At 43.5% G+C, this 27,367-nt stretch overlaps 1 protein-coding gene and 1 long non-coding RNA gene across 2 annotated transcripts in view; one reads left to right on the plus strand and one right to left on the minus strand.

Annotated features, from left to right (window-relative positions):
* Window positions 1–27,367, plus strand: part of LOC125464223 (uncharacterized) — a 42,770-nt gene that overhangs the window by 5,520 nt on the left and 9,883 nt on the right. The window contains exon 2 of the long non-coding RNA XR_007249984.2: window positions 11,754–11,881. This is a non-coding gene — a long non-coding RNA (uncharacterized LOC125464223). The remainder of the gene's footprint in view (window positions 1–11,753; window positions 11,882–27,367) is intronic.
* LOC125464222 (c-Myc-binding protein) lies at window positions 679–26,683 on the minus strand. Its single transcript, XM_048556451.1, has 5 exons — window positions 26,578–26,683; window positions 25,886–25,958; window positions 19,794–19,842; window positions 11,423–11,552; window positions 679–1,567 (listed from the first exon to the last, which is right to left on the minus strand). The coding sequence occupies exons 1-5, from the start codon at window positions 26,590–26,592 to the stop codon at window positions 1,523–1,525; spliced, it is 312 nt and encodes a 103-aa protein (XP_048412408.1). The 5' UTR covers window positions 26,593–26,683; the 3' UTR covers window positions 679–1,522.

Raw genomic sequence — 27,367 nt, forward strand, 5'->3', positions numbered from 1 at the left:
GATTTTGTCATCTGTAAATTTATGTGTGCTCAGCTCAGCATATATCAAAAAAAAAGGGTTCCTAATAACCCTACAACACATCTTTCTCCAGTTTGAAAATGTAGTTCGCTGTCACTCAGGTAATTTTGTCTCAAAGGTGCTGTGGGCCCTTTTGTCCTATGGGCAACAAATTTTATCAATATCTTTCAAAAGTCCGTTTTCCATCAGGTGAATCAAATGTGACTTGGCATTCACATATTAATCCATACTTATCCTGGTGACTGTTTGTTTTATCTTGGAAGGAATACTGATGGGAGAAGAGAAAAGAGTAGAAGCCAGATCGAGAAAAGAGAAAGAAATGAAGATAAGGGAGAACAGAACATGAACCTGAAAGGGGAGTGAGTAGGTGGGTGGGGAAAGGGGAAGGACATGAGCATGTGAGGGAGTGGATAATAAGAAGCTGAGAGAAAATGGATGATTGGCCAGGGAAGAGAGCAGTTACTTAAGTTCATTCTGCAAAGAAATAAAAGAGGAAAGTGACAGAGTTAGACACGGCTCCATCTGAAGGACTGAGACAAGTACACAAGGAGGGGCGGGACAGTGTCATTCCATTACAAATGCAAATCCTGGGCTTGCCTCTAGAACAAAAATCTTTTAATACTGGTTAATCTAGTGTTTTATCATCAAGAAACATACCAATGATGTGCAAAGAAAATTTATTCAGTGAATACAAAAAAGGGAAAAATTGAACTTCTGTACAACTAAAAAAACAATAAAACTTGGACATTAATTGAGCCAAATGGGCCTGGTTTCAGCATTAGTGTAGTTTGCTGATAAGATGTTCCTCCTGCTCCAAAAATGCCAGTGCCTAGTCACGTTAGTGGATCACGGCCTGGTTGCCAGATTTTGTCCAAAATACTGGCCCAATGACAGCAAACCATCCAACATGGTCAACATTCATACTTGACTGCTGCCAAGTTCCACTTGTTCAGTTTGGCTTGTGAACTGATATACAGATTCTATTGGCCTAATGTGACTTAAAGCTATTAACCCCTAGCTTATCCGTCCCCATGTCCCCCAAACTAACAGGATATGCCAGACAAGAGTGCTCAGTACTGTTCCCCACAAAGTGCAAAATGACTTTAACAAACATGTTTGGTGAAACAAAGTTACTGAAATTTGTTTCAGAAATCTGGTAACATCATGCCAATATTAACAAAATTTAGGATCCAATGAAACATGTGCAACTTGCATTGGTTTGTAGGGCTATATCTGAATCAAATGTTTGTGTAGAATTTAGATGCATTGAGTAAAAATTCTGTTGAATATCCACTTCCAAATGCTGCATTGCAGACAGGTATACAACAATGGCATAATTTTTTTTAGCTTAAAGTAACTTTTGTTTTGGCATGTGTAACCTAAAATGACTGGCTGCATTTCTTCCAGAATAGGTGCCAATTCTCCAAAATTAATACTATTTGCCAGATGATTTTATCAGATCCCTTTCATGCATTCTTCTGATAACGTGGGAAGTCTTGAATTATTATTCAGGTTGCCCTTCCTCTTTTGGGGGCTCGAACTGTGCAAGCTGTGAACAACAGATTGAAATACTTTAGCTCTCATTAAAATGAATTTCAGAGATTTCCACATCAAAAACGTGTCACTAACTATATCTGAAAATTCTGCATTGCTCTGATTGAAACAGTTATCATTTTGCGGTTCAAGAAAACTTAGAATATAAAGTTGTTCTACAAAATGCACAAACCAGAACATGATTTTAAAAATAAAGAGTTCAACATAGAATCTGCAGTATAGAATGTGAACAGAATTTTTTCAAACATTCTGCCGTGATCACAGGGTCTTAATGGTTTCAAGCACACTAACAGCCCCTAAAAAGCAAACAAAAATACCCGCAAGAATTTGATCCCTGAAATAACATCCCTTTAAAATTTAATTCACACTGTCGAGTTGACTTGCCTGGTTGGCAGAGGAAATTAGACTGGAATCAGTTGACACTGGAGCTAGCCATATTGTGGAGCAATGGTTTATAAAAAAAACCTTTTAATGGGATAAATGGAACAGGGAACTGAAGTCACCAGACTAGGCAAAAAATTAAAACTCCTCCTGAAACTTACAATGAATTTGAATTGAAGAAATGCAGGTAATCAGGCTTCCCAAAAATCAGTAATACATTTTAGACGCAGGTGTGTCACCTTCCCATTGCTTTGCCATTACAGCAACAGAATCACACCAACTTTTTGTTACTTGAAAATAACTTCTAGAGTTTTAACAGTGCTAAGCTTTGTGATAAACCTAATAAGATTACCATGACAGAGCAAGAACATTAGATGGACAGACTTCAATAGAAAGCAGGTTGTTCAGCTGTTGTGCCTACAGCAGTTCCTTACTGGAATAGCCCTAAACTAATACCACTATTCCATTTTATCCTTATAACCTTTTTATCAGTTCCAAACTCAGTCACAACCCAAGAGGTGAGTTTGTGCATGGTTGTTCGGTTAGGCGTTGGAGACACAGGCTAGAAGCAACTTGGTTTAGAAATTGACGTTAAAAAGGAAGAGGAGTTGTGTGTCTTAGAAAGTCTTAAGGGTAGATAAATCCCTGGGTCTTGATGGGATTTATCCTAGAATATTGAGGGGAAACAAGAGAACAAATTGCTGGAGCATTGACAGACATCAGGACGGCATGGTGGCTCAGTGGTTAACAGTGCAGCCTCACAGCACCAGGGACACGGGTTTGATTCCAACCTCGGGCGACTGTCTGTGTGGAGTTTGCACATTCTCCCCTTGTCTGCGTGGGTTTCCTCCCACAGTCCAAAGATGTGCAGGCTAGGTGAATCAGCTATGCTAAATTGCCCGTAGTGTTCAGGGGTGTGTGGGTTATAGGGGGATGGGTCTGGGTGGGATGCCTCAAGGGGCAGTGTGGACTTGTTGGGCCGAAGGGCCTGTTTAAACACTGCAGGGAATCTATTCTTTATGTCCTCTTTGGTCACGCCTGAGGTCCCAGAGGGCTGGAGAATAGCTAACATAGTCCTATTGTTTAAAAAGGGTGGCAGGGATAATCCGGGCAATTCCAGGTCTGTGAGCCTCTTGTCAGTGGTAGGAAAGTTACTGGAAAAGATTCTTAGGAACAAGATCTATAAACATTTAGAAGTAAATTAACTGATTAGCAATTAACACATGGTTTAAGTGTGTGGTGGTCATGCCTCACTGACTTGATCAAATTTTTCAAGGGGGTGATGAAGATGATTGATGAAGGAAAAGCAGTTGATGTTGTCTACATGGACTCCAGTAAAACCATTGTCCACGTCCCTCATGACAGACTAGTACAAAAGGTGAAGTCACGTGGTGTCAGGTGCGAGCTGGCTTAGGCATAGGAGACAGAGGGTAGAGGTGGAAGGATAGTTTTTGGAATGGAGGAATGTCATGAGCGGTGTTCCGCAGGGATCAGTGCTGGATCTCACCTGTTTGTGATCTACATAAGTGATTTGGAGAGAAAAGTAGCTGGTCTAATTAGTAAGTCTGTGGACGTTACAAAGACTGGGGGAGTTGCAGATAGCGAGGAGGATTGTCAGAGGATATAACATGATACAAATCAGTTGGAGACATGGGCAGAAAAATAGCAGATGGAGTTTAAGCCAGACAAATATGTGAGGTGATGCATTTTGGAAGGTCACGTACAGGTGGAAGTTATAGAGTGAAAGGTAGAACCTTTCGGAATATTGATATGCAGAGAGATCTGGGTGTGCAGGTCCACAGATCACTGAAGATGGCAGCGCAGGTAGGCAAGGAGTAAAAAAGGCCTATGGCCTGCTTGCCTTCATTGGAAAGGGCACTGAGTACAAGAACAGACAAGTTATGCTGCAGCTTTATAGAACTTTAGTTAGGCCACACTTGGAATATTGCGTACAGGTCTGGTCACCACATTACCAGAAGGGTGTGGATGCTTTGGAGAGGGTACAGAAAAGATCTACCAGGATGTTCCCTGGTATGAGGAATTTTAGTTATGAAGATTGGATAGATTGGGCTGGTTTTCACTGGAGTGCAGGAGGTTGAAGGGTAACCTGACAGAAGTTTAGAAGATTGTGAATGTCCTGGATACAGTGGAAAATGAGGCGCTTCCCCCCGCCCCCACCAAAACCCCAGGTAGAGGGATCAACTACTAGGCGATATAGCTTCAAGGTGGAAGTCTGGGGGATGTTTAGACATACACGAGGCATACTTTTCACACAAAGGGTGGTAAGCACCTGGAAGGTGCTGCCAGGGAAGGTGGTGACAGCAGACACAATAGCAGCAGTCAAGAAACACCTGTACGAGTACATGAATAGGAAGGGAAGAGAGGGATATGGATTCTTTAAGTTAAGACAGTTTTAACACAGAAGGGTAACATGTGTCAGCACAGGCTTGGAGGCCTAAAATTTGCTGCATTGTTCTTTATCATGAGGTGAACCAAGTACTTGAAAATTGGCTTCTGATCCAACAGTGTGTCTATGTGCGCTAATGAGCAAAGAGTTACTGGGTGAACTGGATTTGGTGTTGGCTAGGTAATAGAATCATAGAATCCTTGTGCAGAAAGAGCCATTGAGCCCATCAGATCCGCACTGACCCTCCAAACAGCATTCAACCCAGACCCAATTATACAAAACTACTTTTTTCCTCCAGCAGAATAACATTAATTAGAGGTGCATCCTCTAATCAAAGTTATTCCTTTTACATATATCCAAATCATTCAAACTGTAAGAGTAAAAAAAAACACTGCAAATAGCTACCCACATTCCATCCATTTTATGTAAAAGTTTTATTTTGCACTGCACCCATTGAGGGTGCAAGGCAGAAATTAGTGTCTGTCCAAAGTTGCCCAGAGGCTACAAGGACCAACCATGTGGTGCGTCAGTGGAATCACGTGAACGTCAGCCTGGATAGAGGTGCCATTAATTACATCACAATGCTTAATTAAATCCAGAAGCTTCCTTAATACTTGCTCACAAATAACCAGATTTATTGGATTCAATTTCATAACCTGCTAGTGGGGTGGAAGGTTGCGTTTATCCAGGGACCCGAATCTTTAATAAGATGTCTTTCACTTTATTAGAAGCATATATTTAACCCAGGTATCCCCATTTCATTTTCAAATATCTTCAAACAATCACCATGTTTCCGCAAACAGCTCAGATGAGGCGCCAGTGAATAAGTAATCAAGAGCCCAGTTGGATGTTGGGGACATGGTTTGACAGTGAAATTTAAATTCAATAAAAATATGGATTTAGAAAAAGGGAGAACAATGGAAACTATGTAACCACTGTCAATTGTTATAAAAACCCCATCTTGTTCACTAATTTCCTTCAAGAAAGGAAATCTGTTGTCCTTCTCTATCTAACCCACATGCGATTCCAGGTTCACAGCAATGTGGTAGACTCTTGACTGCCCTCCGAAATGGCTCTAGCAAGCCATTCAATGAATGGTTAGGGATGGGAAATAAATGCTTTCAGCTTTGGACAACCACAAATCAATTCCATGAGACTTAGTACACAGGAGAAATATTGACGAGACATCTGGGTGAAGAGTTGATGTAGTGAGGCGAACGATGTGTGGGGATAGGACTAGGCAGGATTCACAAGTGACAGTCTAAGGCTTTGTGAAATTTGTGGGAAGGGTGTTGAAGAAGGTAATACCTGAAACATTGAATCTCCTTTCCTCCAAATGCTGCCTGGCCTGCTGTGTTCTTTCAGCCTTCTGTCTGTCAACTTTTGGTTTCTACCATCTTGATTAAGCCAAGAGTTGCATGGAAATCACTCTGTACTGAAAGTAGTAATCTAGATCTCTTCTGATCTCAGTGAGGACTGAAAATTATCTGTCAATCCCTGTTGGGATACAGTTTGACTGATTTTGATGTTCACACTGGATCTGGCATTGTGAATAATAGTTAACTTGTACATCACAGGTGAATCAATCTAAAATTCTCTGTACCAGTCTTAAAAGATCAAGGAGGTCATCTTTATGTTGAACACCAGGAAATGGGAGAGACACTATATGAATATTTTGCATCAGTTTTTATTGTGAAGAAAGAAACGGAGTCTAGAGAATGCAAAGAAATAAACTTTGATGTTTAAAGAGAGTTCATATTACAGAAGAGGAAGTTCGGGAGGTCTCAGAGAATGTAAAAGAAGAATAAATCTTCAGGACCTGATCTAATTTATCATAGAACATTATAGGAATTTTGGGAATAAATTGAGACCCCCTTGCAGAAATATTTGCATCATTAATAAAATGGGTGACATGCTTGATTACTAGAGGGTGGCTAATAAAATATAGAACAGTACAGCACAGTACAGGCCCTTCGGCCCATGATGTTGTGCTGAACTTTTACCCTAATCCTAAAGTCTCTCTAATCTCCACCCCTACTCTATACTGTCATCCATATGCCTATCTAGTAGCCACTTAAATGCCCCTAATGAGACCGACTCCACCACCCTCTCCGGCAATGCATTCCACACCCCTACCACTCTGGAGTAAAGAACCTACCTCTGACGTCTCCCTGAAATCTACCTTCACTCACTTTAAAGCTATGCCCTCTCGTAATAGCTACCTTCACCCTAGGAAGAAGTCTCTGGCTGTCCACTATCTATACCTCTGATCATTTTGTACACTTCTACCAAGTCACCTCTCATTCTTCATCTTTCTAGAAGAGAAAGCCCGAGCTCTCTCAACCTTTCCTCATAAGACCTTAATCCATTCCAGGCAACATCCTGACAAATCTCCTCTGTACCTTTTCCAACACTTCCACATCTTTCTTGTACTGAGGTGACCAGAACTGGACACAGTACTCCAGATGTGGCTGAACCACGCTTTTATACAGCTGGAGCACAACTTCATGGCTCTTGAACTCAATGAAGGCTAACACACCATATGTCTTCTTAACAACTCTATCCACCTGGGTGGAACCTTTCAGGGAACTGTGGACGTGAACCCCAAGATCCCACTGCTCCTCCACACTGCCAAGAATCTTTCCGTTAGCCCTGTATTCAGCTTTCAGGCTTTTCTTTCCAAAATGAATCACCTCACACTTTTCAGGGTTAAACTCCATCTACCACTTCTCAGCCCAGCTCTGCATCCTATCAATGTCCCTTTGTAACCTAGAATGTTGCACCTTTGTTTAAGGAGAGTTATACGGAGTAAATCGGGGAACTACAGACCTAAGAGTCCGACTTCTGTTGTGGGTAAGTTGTTGCAGGTGATAAGATAGGATTCATGGACATTTCAAGAGGCGAAAATTGATTAGGGATAGTTAGCATGGTTGTGTGTGAGGAAAATGATGTCTCACAAACTTGAGTTTTTTTTGAGGAAGTTACCAAAAAGCTTGATGATGGTACAGCACAAGTTGTTTATTTGGATTTTAGTAAAGCCTTTGACAGGGTTCTGCATGGTAGCCGAATTAAAGTTAGGTCACATGGGATTCAGGGTGAGCTTGCCAATTGGGTATATAATTGGCTTAACAGCAGGACAGAGAGTAATGGTGGAGGGTTGCTTTTTGGACTCGATGCCTGTAACCAGGGTGTTCCACAGGGTTTGGTTCTGGGTCCTCTTGTCATTAGTTTATAGAAATGATTTTGATGAGAATATAGAAGGCACAGTTATTAAGGTTGTGGACAACACCAAAATTTGTGGCATAGTCAACAGTGAAGGTGGTTTTCTAAGATTACAAAGGGCTGTTGATGTGTGGAACCAGAAGGGATGGTTGAGGTTGGGGGAATACTAAATGAGTATTTTGCATCAGTGTTTACTGTGGAGAAGTATGTACCAGATAGAGAATTTGGGGAAATAAATAACAACATCTTGAAAAATATTCATGTTCCAAAAGGTAGTGGTGCTGGACATCTTAAAATGCATAAGGGTGAATAAGTCACCAGGACCCGATCAGGTGTAGCAGAGAACTCTGTAGGAAGCGAGGGAAGTGACTGCTTGGTCCCCAGCTGAGAGACTTGTATCATTGATAGCCAAGTGAGGTGCCGGAAGACTGGAGGTTGGCTAGCATGGTGCCACTATTTAAGAAAAAGTGGTAAGGAAAAGTCAGGGAACTGTAGACCAGTGAGCCTGACATCAGTGGTAAGCAAGTTTTTGGAGGGAATCCTGAGACATGATTTACATGTATTTGTAAAGGCAAGGACTGGTTCTCGATAGTTAACATAGTATAATGCATGGGAAATCATGCCTCACTAAATTGAGTGTTTTTTGAAGCAGTAATAAGGGCAAAGCAGTGGATCTGATTAATACAAACTTCAGTAAGGCATTCAACAAGGCTCCTCATGGAAGACTGGTTAGCAAAGTTAGATCACAGAATACAGGGAGAACTATCTATTTGGATACAGAATCGGCTCACAAGGTAGGAGACAGAGGGTGGTGGTGGAGAGTTGCTTTTCAGACTGGAGGCTTGTGACCAACAGTGTGCCATAAGGATTGATGCTGGGTCCACTGCTTTTCATTATTTATATAAATGACTTGGATGTGAACATAGGAGGGATGGTTAGTGAATTTACAGTTGACACCAAAATTTACGTCAGAGTACAGAGGACAGGGTACAACAGGATCAGATAGGTCAATGGGTTCAGGAGTGGCAGATGGAGGTTAATTTACATAAATGTGAGGTACTGCATTTCAGAAAGGCAAATCAGGGCAGCACTTATATACTTAATGGTAAGGTCCTAGGGAGTGTTACTGAACAAAGAGACTTTGGAGTGCAGGTCCATAGATCCCTGACAGTGATGTCACAATTAGATAGGATGGTGAAGGTGTTTGGTATGCTTGCCTTTATTGGTCAGTGCATTGAATGTAGGAGTTGGGAGTCATGTTGCATTTGTACAGGACAATTCCAGTCTCCCTGTTATTAGAAAGATGTTGTGAAACTCGAAAGGGCTCAGAAAAGATTTACAAGCCTGAGTTAGAGGGTTTGAATATAGGGAGAAGCTAAATAGACGGGCTATTTTCCCTGTAGCGCCAGAGGCTGAGGGGGTGGCCTTATAGAGGTTTACATAAAATCATGAATGGCACGGATAGAGTAAATAGTCAAGGTTCTTTTCCCTGGGTTGGGGGGGGGGGAAAGAGAGCTGGTGGAGTCCAAAACTAGACAACATAGTTTAAGGTGAGAGGTGAAAGATTTAAAAAGGGACCTAAGGGACAGCTTTTGTACACAGCAGTGGTTCGCATGTGGAATGAACTTCCTGAGGAAGTGGTGGATATGGGTACAATTACAAACATTTAAAAGACATTTGGATTGATAAACGAGTAAGGAAGGTTTGGAGGGGTATGGGCCAGGAGCAGGCAGGTGGGATGACATTAGTTTGGGATTATATTCAGCATAGACTGGTTGGACCAAAATGGTTCTGTTTCTGTGCTGTACAGCTCTTTGACAGCATATCCATAAACGTATTCTGTACCATCTCTAGTATGATTGCGTTCTACCTATATACTGGTGAATGGAATTGTCTGTAATATGCTAGTCGTGGTCAGAGTACTGTTTGTGCACAGAGTTAAATAGAGTTCATTGTATCAATTGTGATTTTTCATTAGAACAGAGGAAAAGCTAGAAATGTAATAGGTTTCAAGCAAGTGAAAGGAAGAGAAAACAAAAAGGAGAAGATACAGAAGATGTTTTTAGGTGAGATGTGAATTACAGGATAGCAGCTGTGCAAAGTAAAGGGTAAGAAAATTGCATAATAATTTCATATTGCACTTTGGTGCCCTCAGAAGTTTGCAGATTACATGAAGATTGGCAGAGTAGCAGATAGTGAAGGGGACTGTTGGAGAGTGCAGCAGAACATAGACAGATTAGAGAGTTGGGCGTAGAAATGGCAGATGGAGTTCAATCCAGGCAAATTAGAAGTGATGCATTTTGGAAGATCCAATTCAACAGCAAACTGTACGGTCAATGGAAAAGCCCTGGGGATAACTGATGCACAGAGAGATCTGGGTGTTCAGGTCCACTGTACCCTGAAGGTGGCAACGCAGGTCAATAGAGTTGTCAAGGCGGCATACGGCATGCTTTCATTCATCGGACAGGTATTGAGTACAAGAGTTGGCAGGTCATGTTACAGTTGTGTAGGATTTTGGTTCGACCACAATTGGAATATAGCATACAGTTCCGGTGGGTACATTGCCAAAAGGATGTGGATGCTTTGGAGAGGGTGCAGAGGAGGTTCACCAGGATGTTGCCTGATATGGAAGACGCTAGCTATGAAGAGAGGTTGAGTATATTAGGATTATTTATATTAAAAAGACAGAGGTTGAGGGGGGACCTGATTGAGGTCTACAAAATCATAAGAGGGAGACACAGGGTGGACAGCAAGAAGCTTCTTCTCCCCGGCCCCGGAGTCGGGGACTGAATTACTAGGGGTCATGATTTCAAGGGGAGAGGGGAAAAGTTTAAGGGAGATATGCATGGCAAGTTTTTTTTTAAACGCAGAGAGTGGTGGGTGCCTGGAACGTGTTGCCAGCGGAGGTGGTAGAGGCAGGCATGATAGCGTCATTTAAGATATATCTAAACAGATACACAAATGGGCAGGGAGCAGAGGGATACAGATAATTGGAAAACAGGTGACAGGTTTCAATACAGAATCTGGATCGGCGCAGACTTGGAGGGCCAAAGGGTCTTTTTCTGTGCTGTAATTTTCTTTGTTCTTTGTATGACTCAGAAAACAACTCAGAGGAGCATTTAGAAAGAGCCACTGGTGCCTTGCTTGCTGCCACATTTGCTACCATCTCCTGAAATAGCAAAGTAGCAAGGTGGGTGGCTACAGTGATGACAGGTGAGGAGACAAAAGGCCAAGTGTGAAACTCTTGAGCTTGAATGAAAGAAATGCTGTAGGAAAGGACCGAGTTGTTTAGGGTGACTGAGGACTATATTTGGATTTTCAGATTACCAATAGCGAAGGGTAGAGGAAGGTGTATTTGGTCATGGCATCACACTGGAGTTGGCAGAGGATGGTGTGGGGAAGATAGCTGTTAGGGCGAAACAGGAACCACACCATCGATCTCGAAGAAAGAGAAAGGAACAGGGTGTCTGAAACAGATTTGAGACTAGACCAAATCAACCAAGTTGTGAAGGATAGTGAAATCCTTGGTTGAGAAGGTTACACCATCTGAACAGATGCAGAGATTAAGTGTCCTTGCCTGAGATGAAGTCAAGGTAGCCGTGGGAGTCGGTGGGCTTGTTTTGAAAAATGATAGTAAGAACTTACTTTAGTTTCTTCCTTCTTTTAGCATGCATTCCATCTATCTTACTATTTTGATTGTTGAGACTGATAAACATAAGAAAATCATTGCATTTATCCAATCTCATCACAATGTACTAACTCAAAAGGGCTTCACACAACGGCAGACATTGAAGAACTTGGTATTCACTACTCAGCGTACTGCTTAGCACGATGCATTACCTTTGCTTTTAATTCCTTATTTTCTTCCAGCAACAATTCATATTTCTGTCTTAGTTCTATCACTTCAAGTCGCAGTGTTTCCACATCTGCAGTTTCAGGGCCTGTTGTTCCCAAATGCTGTTTCAAAAAACTAATACATTAAGGAAAGAAATAACGCACCTTTTAATACAGTGAGGCCGTTGCACTGAACTAGTTACACAGAAATGGTGAAAATGGACTGTCTACCATACCTGAACAAAATATGGGAGTAGAATGCACACTGGAATTACATTTATTTAATTATTCCGAAATATACTTTCATCTTAAAGCAACAGATTGTGTCTCTTTGCAGAGATATCACCACCTAGCAAGAAATACCATTAACGATGAGAGATAAGAGCAAGATTTAAAATAAGGGTGGAGGCAACAAAGAAAAGGGAGACAAAAGTTAATATGAAGCACGAAGAAACAATTTAAAAAGTAAGTTTAATTTTGTCTTCCTAGGAAATTAAGTCATGGAATTTAAAAAAGCAAACTTAACCTGCAACTTTTACCTTACTCAAATTCTACTCAATTTAGGAATTTGGTTCGACCACATTTGGAATACTGTGTACAGTTCTGGTCGCCACATTACCAAAAGGATGTGGATGCTTTGGGAAGGGTGCAGAGGAGGTTCACTAGGACGTTGCCTGGTATGGGGGGGCGCTAGCTCTGAAGAGAGGTTGAGTAGATTAGGATTATTTACATTAGAAAGATGGAGGTTGAGGGGGGAACCCAACTGAGGTCTACAAAATCATGAGAGATATACACAGGGTGGAAAGCAAGAAGCTTTTTCACCCCCAGAGTGGGGAACTCAATTACTAAGGGTCTAGATTTCAAGGGGAGAGGGGAAAAGTTTAAGGGATAATGCATGGAAAGTTCTTTACACAGAGGGTGGAAGGTGCCTGGAACGCTTTGCCAGTGGAGGTGGCAGAGGTAAGCACAACAGCATAATTTAAGATGGATCTAGACAGATACATGAATGGGCAGGGAGCAGAGGGATATAGATCCTTGGAAAACAGGCAACAGGTTTAGATAGAGGATCTGGATTGGCGCAGGCTTGGAGGGCCAAAGGGCCTGTTCCTGTGCTGTAATTCTTTGTTCTTTTGTTCCAATTTCCTTTTGAAATTACTGAAAGTCACTATTTCCACCATCCTGGTAGGTGGCAGGTTCTAGATTATTAACACTCAATGTCGACGAAATTGATTCCTCTCATCTCTCTCAAAACTCTACATTTAGGTTTTCTACTCTTTAAAGAAACAGTAAATGGGAACAGTGCTTCTTTGTCAACCTTATCAATCTTGCACTAACCTCTAGCAAATCTCTCCTCAACCTCCTTTGAAACTGTACCGGCAATTGGTACATTTGTTACCTTTGGTAACCGGCAATTCTCCTACAACACGATAGTTGCATTCTTATATGAGCTTGTGCTCTACAAGATCATGCTTTAGTGATTTTCTATAGCAATTTCTCCATCTGTACAGCAGAAAGTTCCAAGTTATCCAAACAATGCCCTATATTCACCAATTGCATTTTGGCCAATTCACGGTAACAAAACACACATTATAGCTTAACCACTGTATTTTCTTTAAAACTATGGGCAGCTTTTGTGGATTACACAATTGTGCCTGTTTTTAAGCAGAACGAAAGCATCATTCAAGGTCAGTCCTCAGTCGATAAAAACAAAACTGACATTAGTGGTGGCGAAGTTTTTGATTAGAATTCTGAAAAAAAAACTGGATTTTCGTGCATTTGGAGAGGCAAGGATTATTAGGGATTCTCAGCATGGTTTTGTACAAGGGAAATTGGGTCTCGAACTTGTCTGAGTTTTTGAGGAAATAACTAAGAAGATTGATTAGGGTAGAGCAGCAGACATTGCTTACTTGGACTTCAGTAAAGCCTTCGACAAGATTCCATATGGGTAGATTAATTTACAAAGTTAGGTCACATGGGATTTGAACTTGCCAACTGGATGCAAAACTGGCTTGACGATAGGAGTTAGACGGTGGTGGTAGAGGGTTGCTTTTTGGAATAAAGGTCTATGACCAAGTGGTGGTCCACTGGGTCCTCCATTTGGAGGAGGCATGGTTAGTAAGTTTGCAGATAACACTAAAATTGGTAGTATTGTGGACAGTGAAGGTGGCTGAGATTACAAAGAGATCTTGATCAATTGGGTCAATGGGCTGAAAAGTGGCAGATGGAGTTTAATTTAGATAAGTGCAAGGTATTGCATTTTGGCAAACAAACAAGGGCAGTACTTAGACAATTAATGTTAGGGCTGTGGGTAGTCTTGTAGACCAGAGGGACCTATGGGATCGGGTACAAAGTTCTTTGAAATTTCCGTCACAGGTAGAAGGGTGGTTAAGAAGGTATTTAGCATGTTTGCCTTCATCACTCGGGCCTTTACGTATAGGAGTTTGTACTTCATGTTCAGGTTGTACAGGACGTTGGTGATGCATCTTCTGGAGTACCAAGTCCAGTTCTGGTTACCCTGCTATAGGAAAGATATTGATTTATTTGGAGAGGGATCCGAAAAGATTTCTCAAGATGCTGCTGGGAGTGGAAAGCCCGAGTTATAAATAAAACCTGGATAGACTAGGACTTCTTTCATTGGAGCACAGGAGGTTGAGGTGAACATAGTAAAGTACAGCACAGTACAGGCCCTTCAGCCCACGATATTATGCCGTGGAATAATCCTAATCCAAAAATAACCTAACCTACATTCCCCTCAATTCACTGCTGTCCATGTGAATGTCCAGCAGTCGCTTAAATACCACTAATGGCCCTGCTTCCACGACTACCACTGGTAAACTATTCCATGCACTCACAACTGTCTGGGTGAGGAACCTCCCTCTGACGTCTCCTCTATACCTTCCTCCTAACACCTTAAAACTATGACCTCTCGTGGCAGTCAATCCTGCCCTGGGGAAAAGTCTCTGGCTATCGACTCCATCCATGCCTCTCATTACCTTGTACACCTCAATCAGATCACCTCTCTTCCTCCTTCTCTTCAGAAAGGAAAGTCCCAGCTCAGTCAACCTCTCCTCATAAGACAAGCCCTCCAGTCCAGGCAGCATCCTGGTAAACCTCCTTTGCACCCTCTCCAAAGCCTCCACATCTTTCCTACAATAGGGCGACCAGAACTGGACACAATATTCCAAGTGTGGTCTCACCAGGGTTTTGTAAGCAAAGATCTTCGCCAGTGGCTTAGCAACCTCCTTTCTCGCTTCCCGGAGCAACCTAGGATAAATCTGGTCTGGCCCTGGGAACTTATCAATCTTAATGTTTGCCAAAATTCCCAGCACATCAAATTCCTCAATCTTGATCTGTTCAAGCCTGTTTTCCTGCTCCTCAAAGTTCTCATTCACAAGGTCCCTTTCCTTAGTGAAAACTGAAGGAAAAAATTCATTTAGGGTTTCCCTTATCTGCTCAGACTCCATGCACAAGTTCCCTACGCCATCCCTGATCAGCCCTACCTTCTCCCTGATCACTCTCTTATTCCTCATGTATGAGTAAAATGCGTTTGGGTTCTCCCCAATCCTTCCTGCCAAGCCTTTTGTGTGCCCCCTCCTGGCCCTCCTCAGTCCATTTTTGAGCTCCTTCCGAGCAAGCCTGTAATCCTCTAAAACTGTGCTAGACCCTTGCTTCCTCCACCTTATGTATGCTGCCTTTTTCTTTTTGACAAGAAGCACCTCTGTACCCGTCATCCAAGGCTCCTTAATCTTACCCCTTCTTACCTGTCTCAGAGGAACAAATTTATACATCACTCGCAACAACTGCTCCTTAAACAGCCTCCACATGTCTGCTGCGCCCTTTCTGTGGAACAATTGCTCCCAATCTGTACTTCCCAACTCCTGTCTGATAGCGTCATAGTTTCCTTTACCCCAGTGAAATATCTTACCCTGGTAACTGCTCCTTTCCCTTTCCATGGCTATGGTAAATGTGAGGCTGTTGTGGTCACTGTTGCCAAAGTGTTCTCCCAACCATGAGAGCGGACACCTGTCCTGGCTCAGTGTCGAGAACAAAATCCAAAATGGCCTCTCCCCTCGTCGGCCTGTCCACATACTGAGTAACGAAACCCTCCTGAACACACCTGACAAAACGGCTCCATCCAAACCATCTGCACTAAGGAGGTTTCAATCTATATTGGGAAAGTTGAAGTCACCCATAACAACAACCGTGCCACGTTTGCACTTTTCAACAATCTGCCGGCCAATGAGTTCTTCGATCTCCCTACAGCTATCTGGGGGGTCTGTAGAAAACCCCCAGCGAGGTGACTGCTCCCTTGCTGTTCCTAACTTCCATCCATACTGACTCAGGTCGATAAACCTTCCTCGGCAACCTCAGCCCATTCCACCTCAAAAGTTCTTTCAGCCACCGTTATACCATCCTTGACCAAAGCCACACCTCCCCCTCTTTTACCACCTTCCCTGACCTTAATGAAAGATCTAAACCCTGGAATCTGTAGCATCCATTCCTGACCCTGCTCTATCCATGTCTCCGAAATGGCCACAACATCGAAGTCCCAGGTACCTATCCAAGCTGCAAGCTCACCTACCTTATTCCGGATACTCCTGGTATTAAAGTAGACACACTTCAATCCAGCTTGCTGTCTGCCAGCACACTCCTGTGACAGTGAAGTCCTGACCATGTCCTCCCTACGCTCATTCTCCTGTGTACTAGGACTACACCTCAGTTTCCCATCCCCCTTCTGATCTTGGTTAAATCCACCCGAATAGCACTAGCAAATTTCCCACCCAGGATATTAGTGCCCCTCTGGTTCAAGTGGAGACCGCCCTGTTTGTAGCGGTCCCACCTTTCCCAGAATGAGCCGCAATTGCCCACGTACCTGAAGCCCTCCCTCCTGCACCATCCCTGCAGCCACGTGTTCAGCTGAAATCTCTTCTTGTTCTTTGCCTCGCTATCATGTGGCACGGGTAACAAACCACAGATAACCACTGTTTGTTCTAGCTCTCAGCTTCCACCCTAGCACCCTGAAATCCCTATTCCTCTTTCTACCCATGTCGTCGGTGCCTATGTGGACCACAACTTGGGGCTGGTCACCCTCTCCCTTCAGGACCCCAAAGACACGATCCGAGACATCACAGACCCTGGCAACTGGGAGGCAATACACCAAATGTGAGTCTCTGTCGTTCCCAGCAAACCTATCAGTCCCTCTAACTACTGAGTCCCCAATGACTATCACTCTGTTCCTATCCCCCCTTCCCTTCTGTGCAGAGGGACAGACTGTGCCAGAGACCTGCACCCTACTGCATGCCCCTGGTAAGTCGGCCCCCGGAACAGTATCCAAAACGGTGTACTTGTTTTTCAGGGGAATGACCACAGGGGATCCCTGCACTGACTGCTTTATCCCCCTTCTAACAGTTACCCAGCTTTCTTAACGCTTAGGAGTAACTACTTCCCTGAAACTCTTGCCTATCACTGACTCTGCCTCCCAAATGATCCGAAGTTCATCCAGCTCCCGCTCCAGTTCCCTAACGCGGTCTTGGAGGAGCAAAAGTTGGGTGCACTTCCTGCAGACGTATTTGGATGGGACACTAATGGCGTCCCTCACCTCATACATCATGCAGGAGGAACATTCCTCTACCTGCACTGCCATCCCTGCTAATCCCCGAAACAGAAAGTTTTTAAAAAAAAGAAGCTTACCTTGATTTGTCCCTGGTGTATAAGGTTAGAGGAAGTGGATGAGTGGGAGGCCCTACAAGGGTAGGGTCTCGGGTTTACAAAACAATCAGTTATGTAGCTGAGCGAAAAAAAAAGTCACTCCCTTCCCAGAAACCTCTGCTCCGAGGTGCTGCTGATCAAGGTAAGCTTTTTAAAAGATTCAAAAGCTCTGACTCACCGGCTTCCCGACAGGCTCCTGGTCCAAGCTCCCACTCGCGCCGCTGCTGCAACCAGAAATGACTGTACAGAGGGTTATCAAATCATGAGGGGCACAGACAAGGTAAATAGCAAGGGTCTTTTCCATAGGGTGGGAGAGTTCAAAACTAGGGGGCATATTTTTTAAGGGTGAGAGGAAAACGTTTTACAAAAGACATGAGAAGCAACTTCAGTAAGGCATTTGATAAGGTTCCCCATGGTAGGCTCATTCAGAAGGTCAGGAGGAATGGGATACAGGGGAACTTAGCTGCTTGGATACAGAACTGGCTGGCCAACAGAAGACAGCGAGTGGTAGTAGAAGGAAAATATTCTGCCTGGAAGTCAGTGGTGAGTGGGGTTCCACAGGGCTCTGTCCTTGGGCCTCTACTGTTTGTAATTTTTATTAATGACTTGGATGAGGGGAGTGAAGGATGGGTCAGCAAGTTTGCAGACAACACAAAGGTCGGAGGTGTCGTTGACAGTGTAGAGGGCTGTTGTAGGCTGCAGCGGGACATTGACAGGATGCAGAGATGGGCTGAGAGGTGGCAGATGGAGTTCAACCTGGATAAATGCGAGGTGATGCATTTTGGAAGGTCGAATTTGAAAGCTGAGTACAGGATTAAGGATAGGATTCTTGGCAGCGTGGAGGAACAGAGGGATCTTGGTGTGCAGATACATAGATCCCTTAAAATGGCCACCCAAGTGGACAGGGTTGTTAAGAAAGCATATGGTGTTTTGGCTTTCATTAACAGGGGGATTGAGTTTAAGAGTCGTGAGATCTTGTTGCAGCTCTATAAAACTTTGGTTAGACCGCACTTGGAATACTGCGTCCAGTTCTGGGCGCCCTATTATAGGAAAGATGTGGATGCTTTGGAGAGGGTTCAGAGGAGGTTTACCAGGATGCTGCCTGGACTGGAGGGCTTATCTTATGAAGAGAGGTTGACTGAGCTCGGTCTCTTTTCATTGGAGAAAAGGAGGAGGAGAGGGGACCTAATTGAGGTATACAAGATAATGAGAGGCATAGATAGAGTTGATAGCCAGAGACTATTTCCCAGGGCAGAAATGGCTAGCACGAGGGGTCATAGTTTTAAGCTGGTTGGTGGGAAGTATAGAGGGGATGTCAGAGGCAGGTTCTTTACGCAGAGAGTTGTGAGAGCATGGAATGCGTTGCCAGCAGCAGTTGTGGAAGCAAGGTCATTGGGGTCATTTAAGAGACTGCTGGACATGTATATGGTCACAGAAATTTGAGGGTGCATACATGAGGATCAATGGTCGGCACAACATTGTGGGCTGAAGGGCCTGTTCTGTGCTGTACTGTTCTATGTTCTATGTTCTAACTCTTTAAAAGCAGCGAGTGGTTTGTGTGTGGAATGAATTGTCAGAGGAAGCAGTGGATGCAGGTAGTTACAACTTTTAAAAGGCATCTGAGTAAGTACGTCAATAAGAAAGGTTTGGAGCGATATGGGTTCAACTCAGACAGGTGGGACTAGTTCAGTTTGGGAACATGGTTGGCATGGACTATCAGACAGTCTGTTTCCCTGCTCTATGACTCTATAAAATGAGTAAGTATTAACTGAACACCAAAAAAAGTTCAAACAAACAAAAACAAGTGATTTCCTATTAAGTTAAGGCTTAGCAATCTCCGTTATTCTCAGAATCATAGAACTCCTATATTGCAGAAGGAGACAACTGGCCCATTGAGTCTGCCCCATCCTTAACAGAAGCTCACCCAGACACAGGCCCAGCCCCTACTATATCCGAGAACCCTACATTTACCATGAATAATCCACCTAGCCTACACATCCCCAAGCACAATGGACAATTTCACTATAGCTAATCCACCCAAACTGCACATCTTTGAACTATGGGAAGAAACTGGAGCACCTGGAGGAAACCCACACAGAATGGGAACAACATGCAAACTCCCTATAGACAGCTGCCCAGAGACTGGAATTGAACACAGATTCTTGGTGCTGTGAAGCAGTAGTGCTAACCACTGACTCGCCCAAGATGTTCTGTCTGGAGATCATGGAAGGCTGTCATTTTACACACCTCAACTATTTATTCCAAAACTGAAACTTTCAAAATTAAAATCTAGCATCAGTGAGTGAAAGTGACCATGCAGCTGTTGCAATCTTGTAAATATCCAATTTTTTTATTAATGAATTCAAGAGAAGAAATCTGCCATTTTAATCAAATCTGGTTGGTGTGCAGTTCTAACCTCACCAACATGGTTGGCTCTTACACGCCTTCGAGAATGGATCACTTCATTTATATTAAATCATGACAGTAGCCGAGACCAGCAAGATCACACCAACCTGTCAACGACAAGGAAGTACAGGCAATTAAGTGCTGACCTTGCAGCAGCATCTACACCTTGAAAGTGAATTTTAAAAAAGTCACAGCTTTTCAACAGCAGACTTCCTGAATGAAATTAAGGTGAACAAACACTTCCTGAGCAATAAAAGGATACTCCATTGCATTGTTGGGCTTCTCCGGCTCCTCATAGAGGGCAACCAGCACTGAAAAAACAAAACATTTCGATTTTATATATTCACTAAGTATTATAATGGCACTCAAATGCAAAAAATATCAAAACTTTATAAAGGTACTACTGACTAAACTATCCCACATGCTCCATCTGTGACCTTTAAGACACAGAATGTACTCTGGGGCAGATTTCAATGTATGTCACAAAGAGGGGTTTGGCAGCGCCACCAACTGACTTAAGTCGTGAAGGTTATGCCCGTTTGATCAAGTCTGCAGCAGACAGCAAGAATGCCTAAATGAGGGCAGAACCTGCTTGCTATCATCCTTACTAATCTACCTAATGAAGTAGCCCATGCTTTCAACATCTGCAAGGTGTCATGAATAGAACTGAATTGGCAGTGAATATCCATCTTTGACCTGATGCTGGAGGCAAGATTCCTGACAAAACAGGTGAGGATAAGCCTAAAGCAATACCCTGAGGACAATCTACAGCAATGGCTCCTTCAATTTCTCATTTACACATCACCCTTGGCAACATCATCCAAAAACAGTCCTAAGCTTCCATGTCCATGTAGATAATCTCTGGTATTGGTACATTATCAAGCAGCATTTCCAACATCTAGGACTGAATGAGCATAAATCTTCAAGAAAAAACTCTTCTGCAGATCAGGTAGCCAGTAGTATGTGGAGAAAAGTTCCTAAGAACAGTGATATTCAACTCAAAACCATTATAATGTTTTGGTTTAAAAAGATCATTATATATTGGAACTGTAGGTTTAAAATTAAGGTAAGTTACCTGTTCTGCAGTCTGAGAGTTAGCTTCAATGTAGGAACAAATTACTGCAGATGCTGGAATCTGTACCGAAAACAGTCATTGAAGATCAGAGCGGGTCAGGCAACAGCCACAGAGAGACAGAAAGCTAATGTTTCAAGTCGAGATGACTCTTAACCAGAGCTGAAAAGAAGTCTGGAGGGGCCAGCATTTATGCTACTGTTTTTTTTTTTGCAGACGGTGGCAGTGCAGGGGTCTGTGGGGTAGAGGTTGGAGTGCTGGGGGAAGAAAGATATCGATAGTTCACATTAAGTGATCAGAATGTGAAAATGGCACAGCAATGGTGTGTCCAACTGCCAGACTTGAAAGAACAGATGGTCCCACTGGGGTAGAAGTGGGAGAAGACATGGTGATAGACAATGTAACAAGTAAAGATAAAAGAAAAACGGAAGGAATGAGAGTTGGTTCACAATTTGAAGGTGTTAAAAGTCAGAAGGCTGTAAAGTGCCTAGTCTGAAGAGATGTTGGTCCTCCATTTTGTGCTGCGATTCGCTGGAGCACTGAAGCATGCTGAGGACAGACAAGTGGGCATGCGAGCAAGATGCTATGTTAAAATGTTCTGCTATGGGAGATTCAGTGTCATCTTAACTCCATCCTCTCTCCACTTGTCCAGACCCTGCCCACCAATAATTGCGATTCCTCAGATGCCCTCCAACATAGTGACCATTTCCAGTTCCCTGGCTCTAACTGCCTCTTGTTCACCATGTATGTCCAATCCCTCCATATATCTATTCCCCACCAGAATGGTCTGCGAACTCTTGTCTTCTTCCTCAACCAGAGGCTTCAACAATCCCCATCCACCACCACTCTCCTCTACCTGGCTGAACTTGTTCACTTATTCAACAATTTCTCCTTTAATTCATCTCACTTCTGAAAAGTCAAAGGAGTGGCTGTGCACACCTGCATGGGTCCCAGTTCTGCGTGCCTCTTTATGGGGTATGTGGAACAATCTTGTGTCAATCCTACACTAATACCCTCCCAAAGCTCTTTCTTAGAACACTGATAACTGCTTGGCACTGCTTTGTACTCCAGCCAGGATCTTCAAAAATTTGTTAATTTTTGCCCCAATTTCCACCCCTGTATAACTTTCACATTGTTCATTTCTGACACTTCTTTTCCTTGACCTCTGTATCTCTATTTTAGGTAATAAACTGTCCACTACGCTCCACTACACAGCCACTGACTCCCATAGCTACCTTCACTACAGCTCTTCACGTCACATTGTATAATGATTCCATCCCATTCTCCCAGTTCCTTCACCTACCTCACATCTGTTTGGTTGATGTCACCTTCCAAAACAGCACTACTGACATGGTTCGCTTCTTCCATACAACTATGGTTTTCCGCCCACTGTGATTAACAGGGCCCTCAACCGCGTCCAACTAATCACCCGTGCTTCCACCATTGCCCCTTCCCATCACTCAATGGCGTGATTGGGTCCCTCTTGTCCTCACTTTTCATCCCACCAGCCTCCTCATTCAAAGGATCATCCTCCGCCATTTCAGACAACTCCAGTAGAATGCCATCAAACGCATCTTCCCCTCACTCCCCCCTACTGCACTATGCAGAGGTGGTTCCCTCTGGGACACTAGTCCATTCATCGACCTAGTCCACTAACATGACACCTGCTTCCACAGCACGTTCTCGTGTAACTGCAGAAGGTGCACCACCTGCACCTTCACCTCCCCTCTGCTCACTATCCAAGTGCAGAAACAGTCTTTCCAGGTGAAGCCTGTACCACCTCCAGTTTTACGTATTGTATTCCCTGCACCCAATGTGGATTACTCGTTGGAGAAACGAAACATAGACTTGGCAGCCACTTTGCAGAACCCCTCTGGTTTGTGTGGAAGCATGACTCTGACCTTGCCACAGGTGGCCATTTTAACAGCATCCTGCTCGGATTCCCACTCACTTGTCCTTGGCACGCTGCCGTGCTCCAGTGAATCACAGCATAAACTGGAGGAACAACACCTCATCTTCAGACTAGGCACTTTACAACCTTCTGGATTTAATACAGAGTTTAACACATCAAAATTGTGAACGAACTTCCATTCCTTCCTTTTCTTTTAGCTTTACTTATTACATTCTCTGTCACCATGTCCTCTCCACCCCTTCCGCTCCACCCCAGTGAGACTATTCTTTCAAGTCTGACAGTTGTTGTGGCATTCTCACATTCAGTTCACATTAAGTCATCAATCAACATTCTTTCCCCCCAGCACTCCTCACACACACCCACATCACTTCACTTCACTTCACTTCAGCTCTGAAGAAGTCATCTAGATCAAAACATTTGCTTGCTCTCTCACAACAGATGCTGCCTGATCTGCTGTGATCGCCAGCATTTGTTGCTGCTCAGTTAGCTTAGGCAACTTGATCATGAGAAAAATCAGAAATGAGAAAAGCTTTCATTATTTTACAGAGAGAAAGCCCAAACTATTTATTGCCTGGGGACAATGGAAGCAGCCTTTGAGTTTACAATAAGCATAGACTTCAAATCTAGAAAGGTGTTGTCAGGTGTCAACTTGTAAGCAGTTGTGATCTTTACCATCTACTTGTATCAGAGATGAAAGTGAGCTGGATTGAAGAATAATATATTATTTCCACCTGGATACGAAGGATTTCATACTGTGGAGGATGGGGAGAAGTAATCCATTCCAAAATCAGATTACAAGCTTTCTTTCAAAATCAATGAATACTGTAGACAGAAAACACAGGTCCTCTGGTAAGCAACAAGCAAAGTCTGTTTTGACTTTTGAGCCATAAGGGGCAGAAATTATGGAAAGAAGGAGATGATTTTGACCTTGCACAGCACACTTGTCAGACCTTAGCAGGAGTATTGTGTACAGTGTGGGCGCCACATTCAAAAGTGCGAATTGATTGGACAGAATGCAGAAGTGATTTACTAGAATGATTCCAGGTTATGAGGAAGTTCAGCTATGATTGTAGAGGTTGGGACTGTTCATTTGGACAGAAAGCAGTGAGGGGTTTTCAGAATCATGAGCAGGTTGGACAGAAAAGATAAGGAGAAAGTATTTCTGCTTGCAAAAGAAACAAGAACAAGGGGCTTAGATTTAAAGGGACATGCAACAAAGCAAGGATGATGCAAAATCAAAACTTGTTCACACAGCAAGTTGTTAGGGTATGGACTGCACTGCCTAGAATGTGAAAGAGGGAGGTTCAGTTGAGGCATTCAAGAGGACATTGGATCATAATGGAGTGCAGAGATATGGAGATAAAGCAATAGATAACTCAGCCAGACTAGATATTAGAGCTGGTGTAAACATGGTGAATTGATGGCCTCTTGAGGTTCTGTGATTATCAGATGTAGGAGAGACACAAGTTTCTCGTCAAAAACACATGTCCTGCAACTTTCTGGAGTCAGATGTGTTCTGGCATGGCCAGGGAAAAAGAATCATTGGAACAGGCTTTACAGATGGTGGTGGATTTCAGAAACACTTTGAAAACTGGGAAAAGTACATCAATACAGATAAAGTTATTATTAATTGGGGGTACAGGAGTCCACTTGAAACTCAGAACTGTGTACTGCAATTTTGTAAAAAGTGCAATAGGTGACCAACTATAGAAAGGGATATGGTCATCTCTGGAGTTTAGTCAATAATGCTCTTAAACATTTCTCAAGAAACTTTTAAAATGTGAAATCTTGATCTCTCATCTTATAACAAAGTTTCAGGGGGTGGGAGCGAAGGTGGTTTTAAAATATTGTTGGTCTCAAAAGAAAACTATGATAAAATATTAACACTTTCTCTCTCCATACAGACTGGTGGATGGGTAAGTATGTCCAGCATTTTTTGCTCTAATTGTTCACATTAAATATCAGGAAGACTGAAGCCATTGCTCCTTGGACTCTGCATTGAACTACATTCTTCTTCCAGGAAGCCAAACACTCATAACCTTGGAGTCATATTTAAATGCAAAGATGAGGTGCCAGAACCTTTTTGCTTTACAAGATCACCAATGTGCAGTACTGTAACTTCATTTTGTTCCAGCTCAGGCAATAATCAAAACCGTACCATTTTGTTCCCTCCAAACTTGATTAATCTAACATACGTCATGCTGGCTTCCCATTTCTCACCTTCATTAAGCTTGGGAGCATTCAGATCCTTACACAAATCCTAGCACCTGTTATCTCTGTACTCTTTAACACACACATGTGGAATATAAAATTTACATTCTTGTTTCAAATCTCTCCATGGTCTCTCCCTCCCTTTGTCTTTAATTTCCTGCAGCCCAACTGCAGGTACCCGTGCTCATATTCATTTCAGATTTGTCTGTATTCCTATTTTTTAAAATACCACACAATTGAGGACTGTGCCTTCCATTATATTGGCTTCTATCATGCTCTACCTTTCCTATTGCCTTCAACATGTAACTACATTCTGCTTCAGCATTCAAGATTTGGTTTATCTGCCCAAATATCACCACTGGGGCTTCTGTATTTGATTTTGTTGGCCAGAGTGCCTCTGAAACCCCAGATGTTTCATATATTAGGGCGGCACGGTGGCTCAGTAGTAGCACTGCAGCCGCACAACACCAGGGACACGGGTTTGATTCCAGCCTCGGGCGACTGTCTGTGCGGAGTTTGCACGTCCGCCCCGTTTCTGTGTGGGTTTCCTCCCACAGTCCAAAGATGTTCAGGCTAGGTGGGTCAGCCATGTTAAATTGTCCATAATGTTCAGGGATATGTGGGTTACAGGGGTATGGGTCTGGGTGGGATGCCTCAAGGGACAGTGTGGGCTTGTTGGGCTGAAGGGTCTGTTTCCACACTGTAGGGAATCTAATCTAAAAGTAACACAATAAAGTATGCAGATGTACTGCAGAAATTCACCAAGATTCATTAGACAGCACCTCCAAACCAACAACCAAACCATCTAGAATAGCAGCAGCAGACATTAGACCATAAGACACAGGAGTGGAAGTAAGGCCATTCGGCCCATCGAGTCCTCTACCATTTAATCATGGCTGATGGGCATTTCAACACCATTTCCCTGCACTCTCCCTGTAGCCCTTGATTCCTTGTGACCACAAATCATTCGGTGTCATTCAGTTACAAAACCTGGAACTCCCTCCCTAATAAGATTGTGGATGCACCTACTGCACGTTGTCTGCAGCAGTTCAAGAAAGCAACTCACCACCACACCTCAGGGGCAATTAGGGCAGTAGATGCCAGCCCAGCCGGTAACACTACATCCCACAAATGAACAAAAATGAAAACAGCACCTCACCTTTAGTGAGCGTATCCAGCACGCCACCTTTTTCTAAGTATCTACGAAATTGCTCTCTGCGGGAATCACCAGCCTGGAGAAAACAAGAGGAATAACGTGTTTATGCCCCTAACAGATATAAAAACTTTTAACAAGCCTACGATAGCTCTTCAACTCCTTCTGTCCGCCATGGACCCTACTGACATTCCAGACGACCATGTGTGCAGGAAGTGCACCTAAGAGAGAAGCACGAGCTCCAGGGTGGTCACAAAGCAGCTCAAGAGACTGGAGGAAAGAACGAAATGGGTGACGACCAGGCAGTCATGGAAAAACAGAGGCGGAGAGTGCAGGACTCCCCAACCCGGGTCCTGCTCACAAATCGGTTTCCCAGTCTGGAAGCTGACGAGGGCACTGGCTCCTCAAGGAAGTGCAAACAGGGCCAAGTTCGGAGCACCAACCAGACTATCCAAGAATACGGCGGGGGATAGAATAAAGCAGAAGCGGCGATGATAGGGGTTTCATTTTGCGGAACAGTCAGGCGTTTCTGTGGCCCTCGGAGATAATTCCAAGATGGTGTATTACCTCCTGAGTGGGAGTCAGTAATGCCACAGAGGCTGTGAGTGAGAAGCTGGAACAATACAGACAACATCGGAGAAGGGGAAGGTCGACACTTCAAACTGAAACCCTTGGTCAGGGCCCCACCACTCCCTTACCCGGTAATGCGCCATATTCTTTCCCTCTCCACTCCAAGGCCCGCACTGCGCCTCTTGTTTCCGGAATTTGTTTCCATGACAACAACCCGCTCCAGCCACCCCACCCCGTAACGCCAAAAGGTCAGCGCGCGAGGAGGCAGCAGCGAATCAATGGCTGAGCTGCCCCGGTGCCGCCTTCTGACGTTACCCCGCCCCCAAACCCTCTCTTGCCCCGCCCCGCCCGGCAAGGTCAAAGATAGAAAAGTAGGAAACAAAGTTGGAAGACACGGCTGAAAACGGCTTCGTACCAAATACAGCAATCGCACAAAAATGTAAAAATACTGTGTTCAAAAGGGAAACCTACATGTATCGCATCTGAAATGTTATAAATAGATAATGATGTAAATGTTATCACTGAGGTGTGGCTTCAGAGTAACAATGGCTGGGAACCAAACATCCAAGGTATATATTCAGAAAGGACAAGCAAAGAAGACAGAGAGTTTTGGTGTTTTGCGCTTAGTAAAATGCGGAATCAGCAGAATAATAAAACGTGAATAAAGAACTGTATCATAGAATCCCTACAGTGTTGAAACAGGCCCTTAGGTCCACCGACCCTCAGAGCATCCCATCCGGACCCATCTACCTACAACCCACCTAATCTATGCATCCCTGAACACTACGGGCAATTTTAGCATGGCGAGTCCTGGCCTGGCAGCATCTGTGAACAGAAATTCTTCAAATGTTCTGAAGAAAGATCACTGGACTTGAAACGTTTGCTGTTTTCTCTTCAAAAAATGCAGCCAGACCTGCT

This window comes from Stegostoma tigrinum, chromosome 26 (genome assembly GCF_030684315.1).
Source record: "Stegostoma tigrinum isolate sSteTig4 chromosome 26, sSteTig4.hap1, whole genome shotgun sequence".
NCBI lineage: Eukaryota > Metazoa > Chordata > Chondrichthyes > Orectolobiformes > Stegostomatidae > Stegostoma > Stegostoma tigrinum.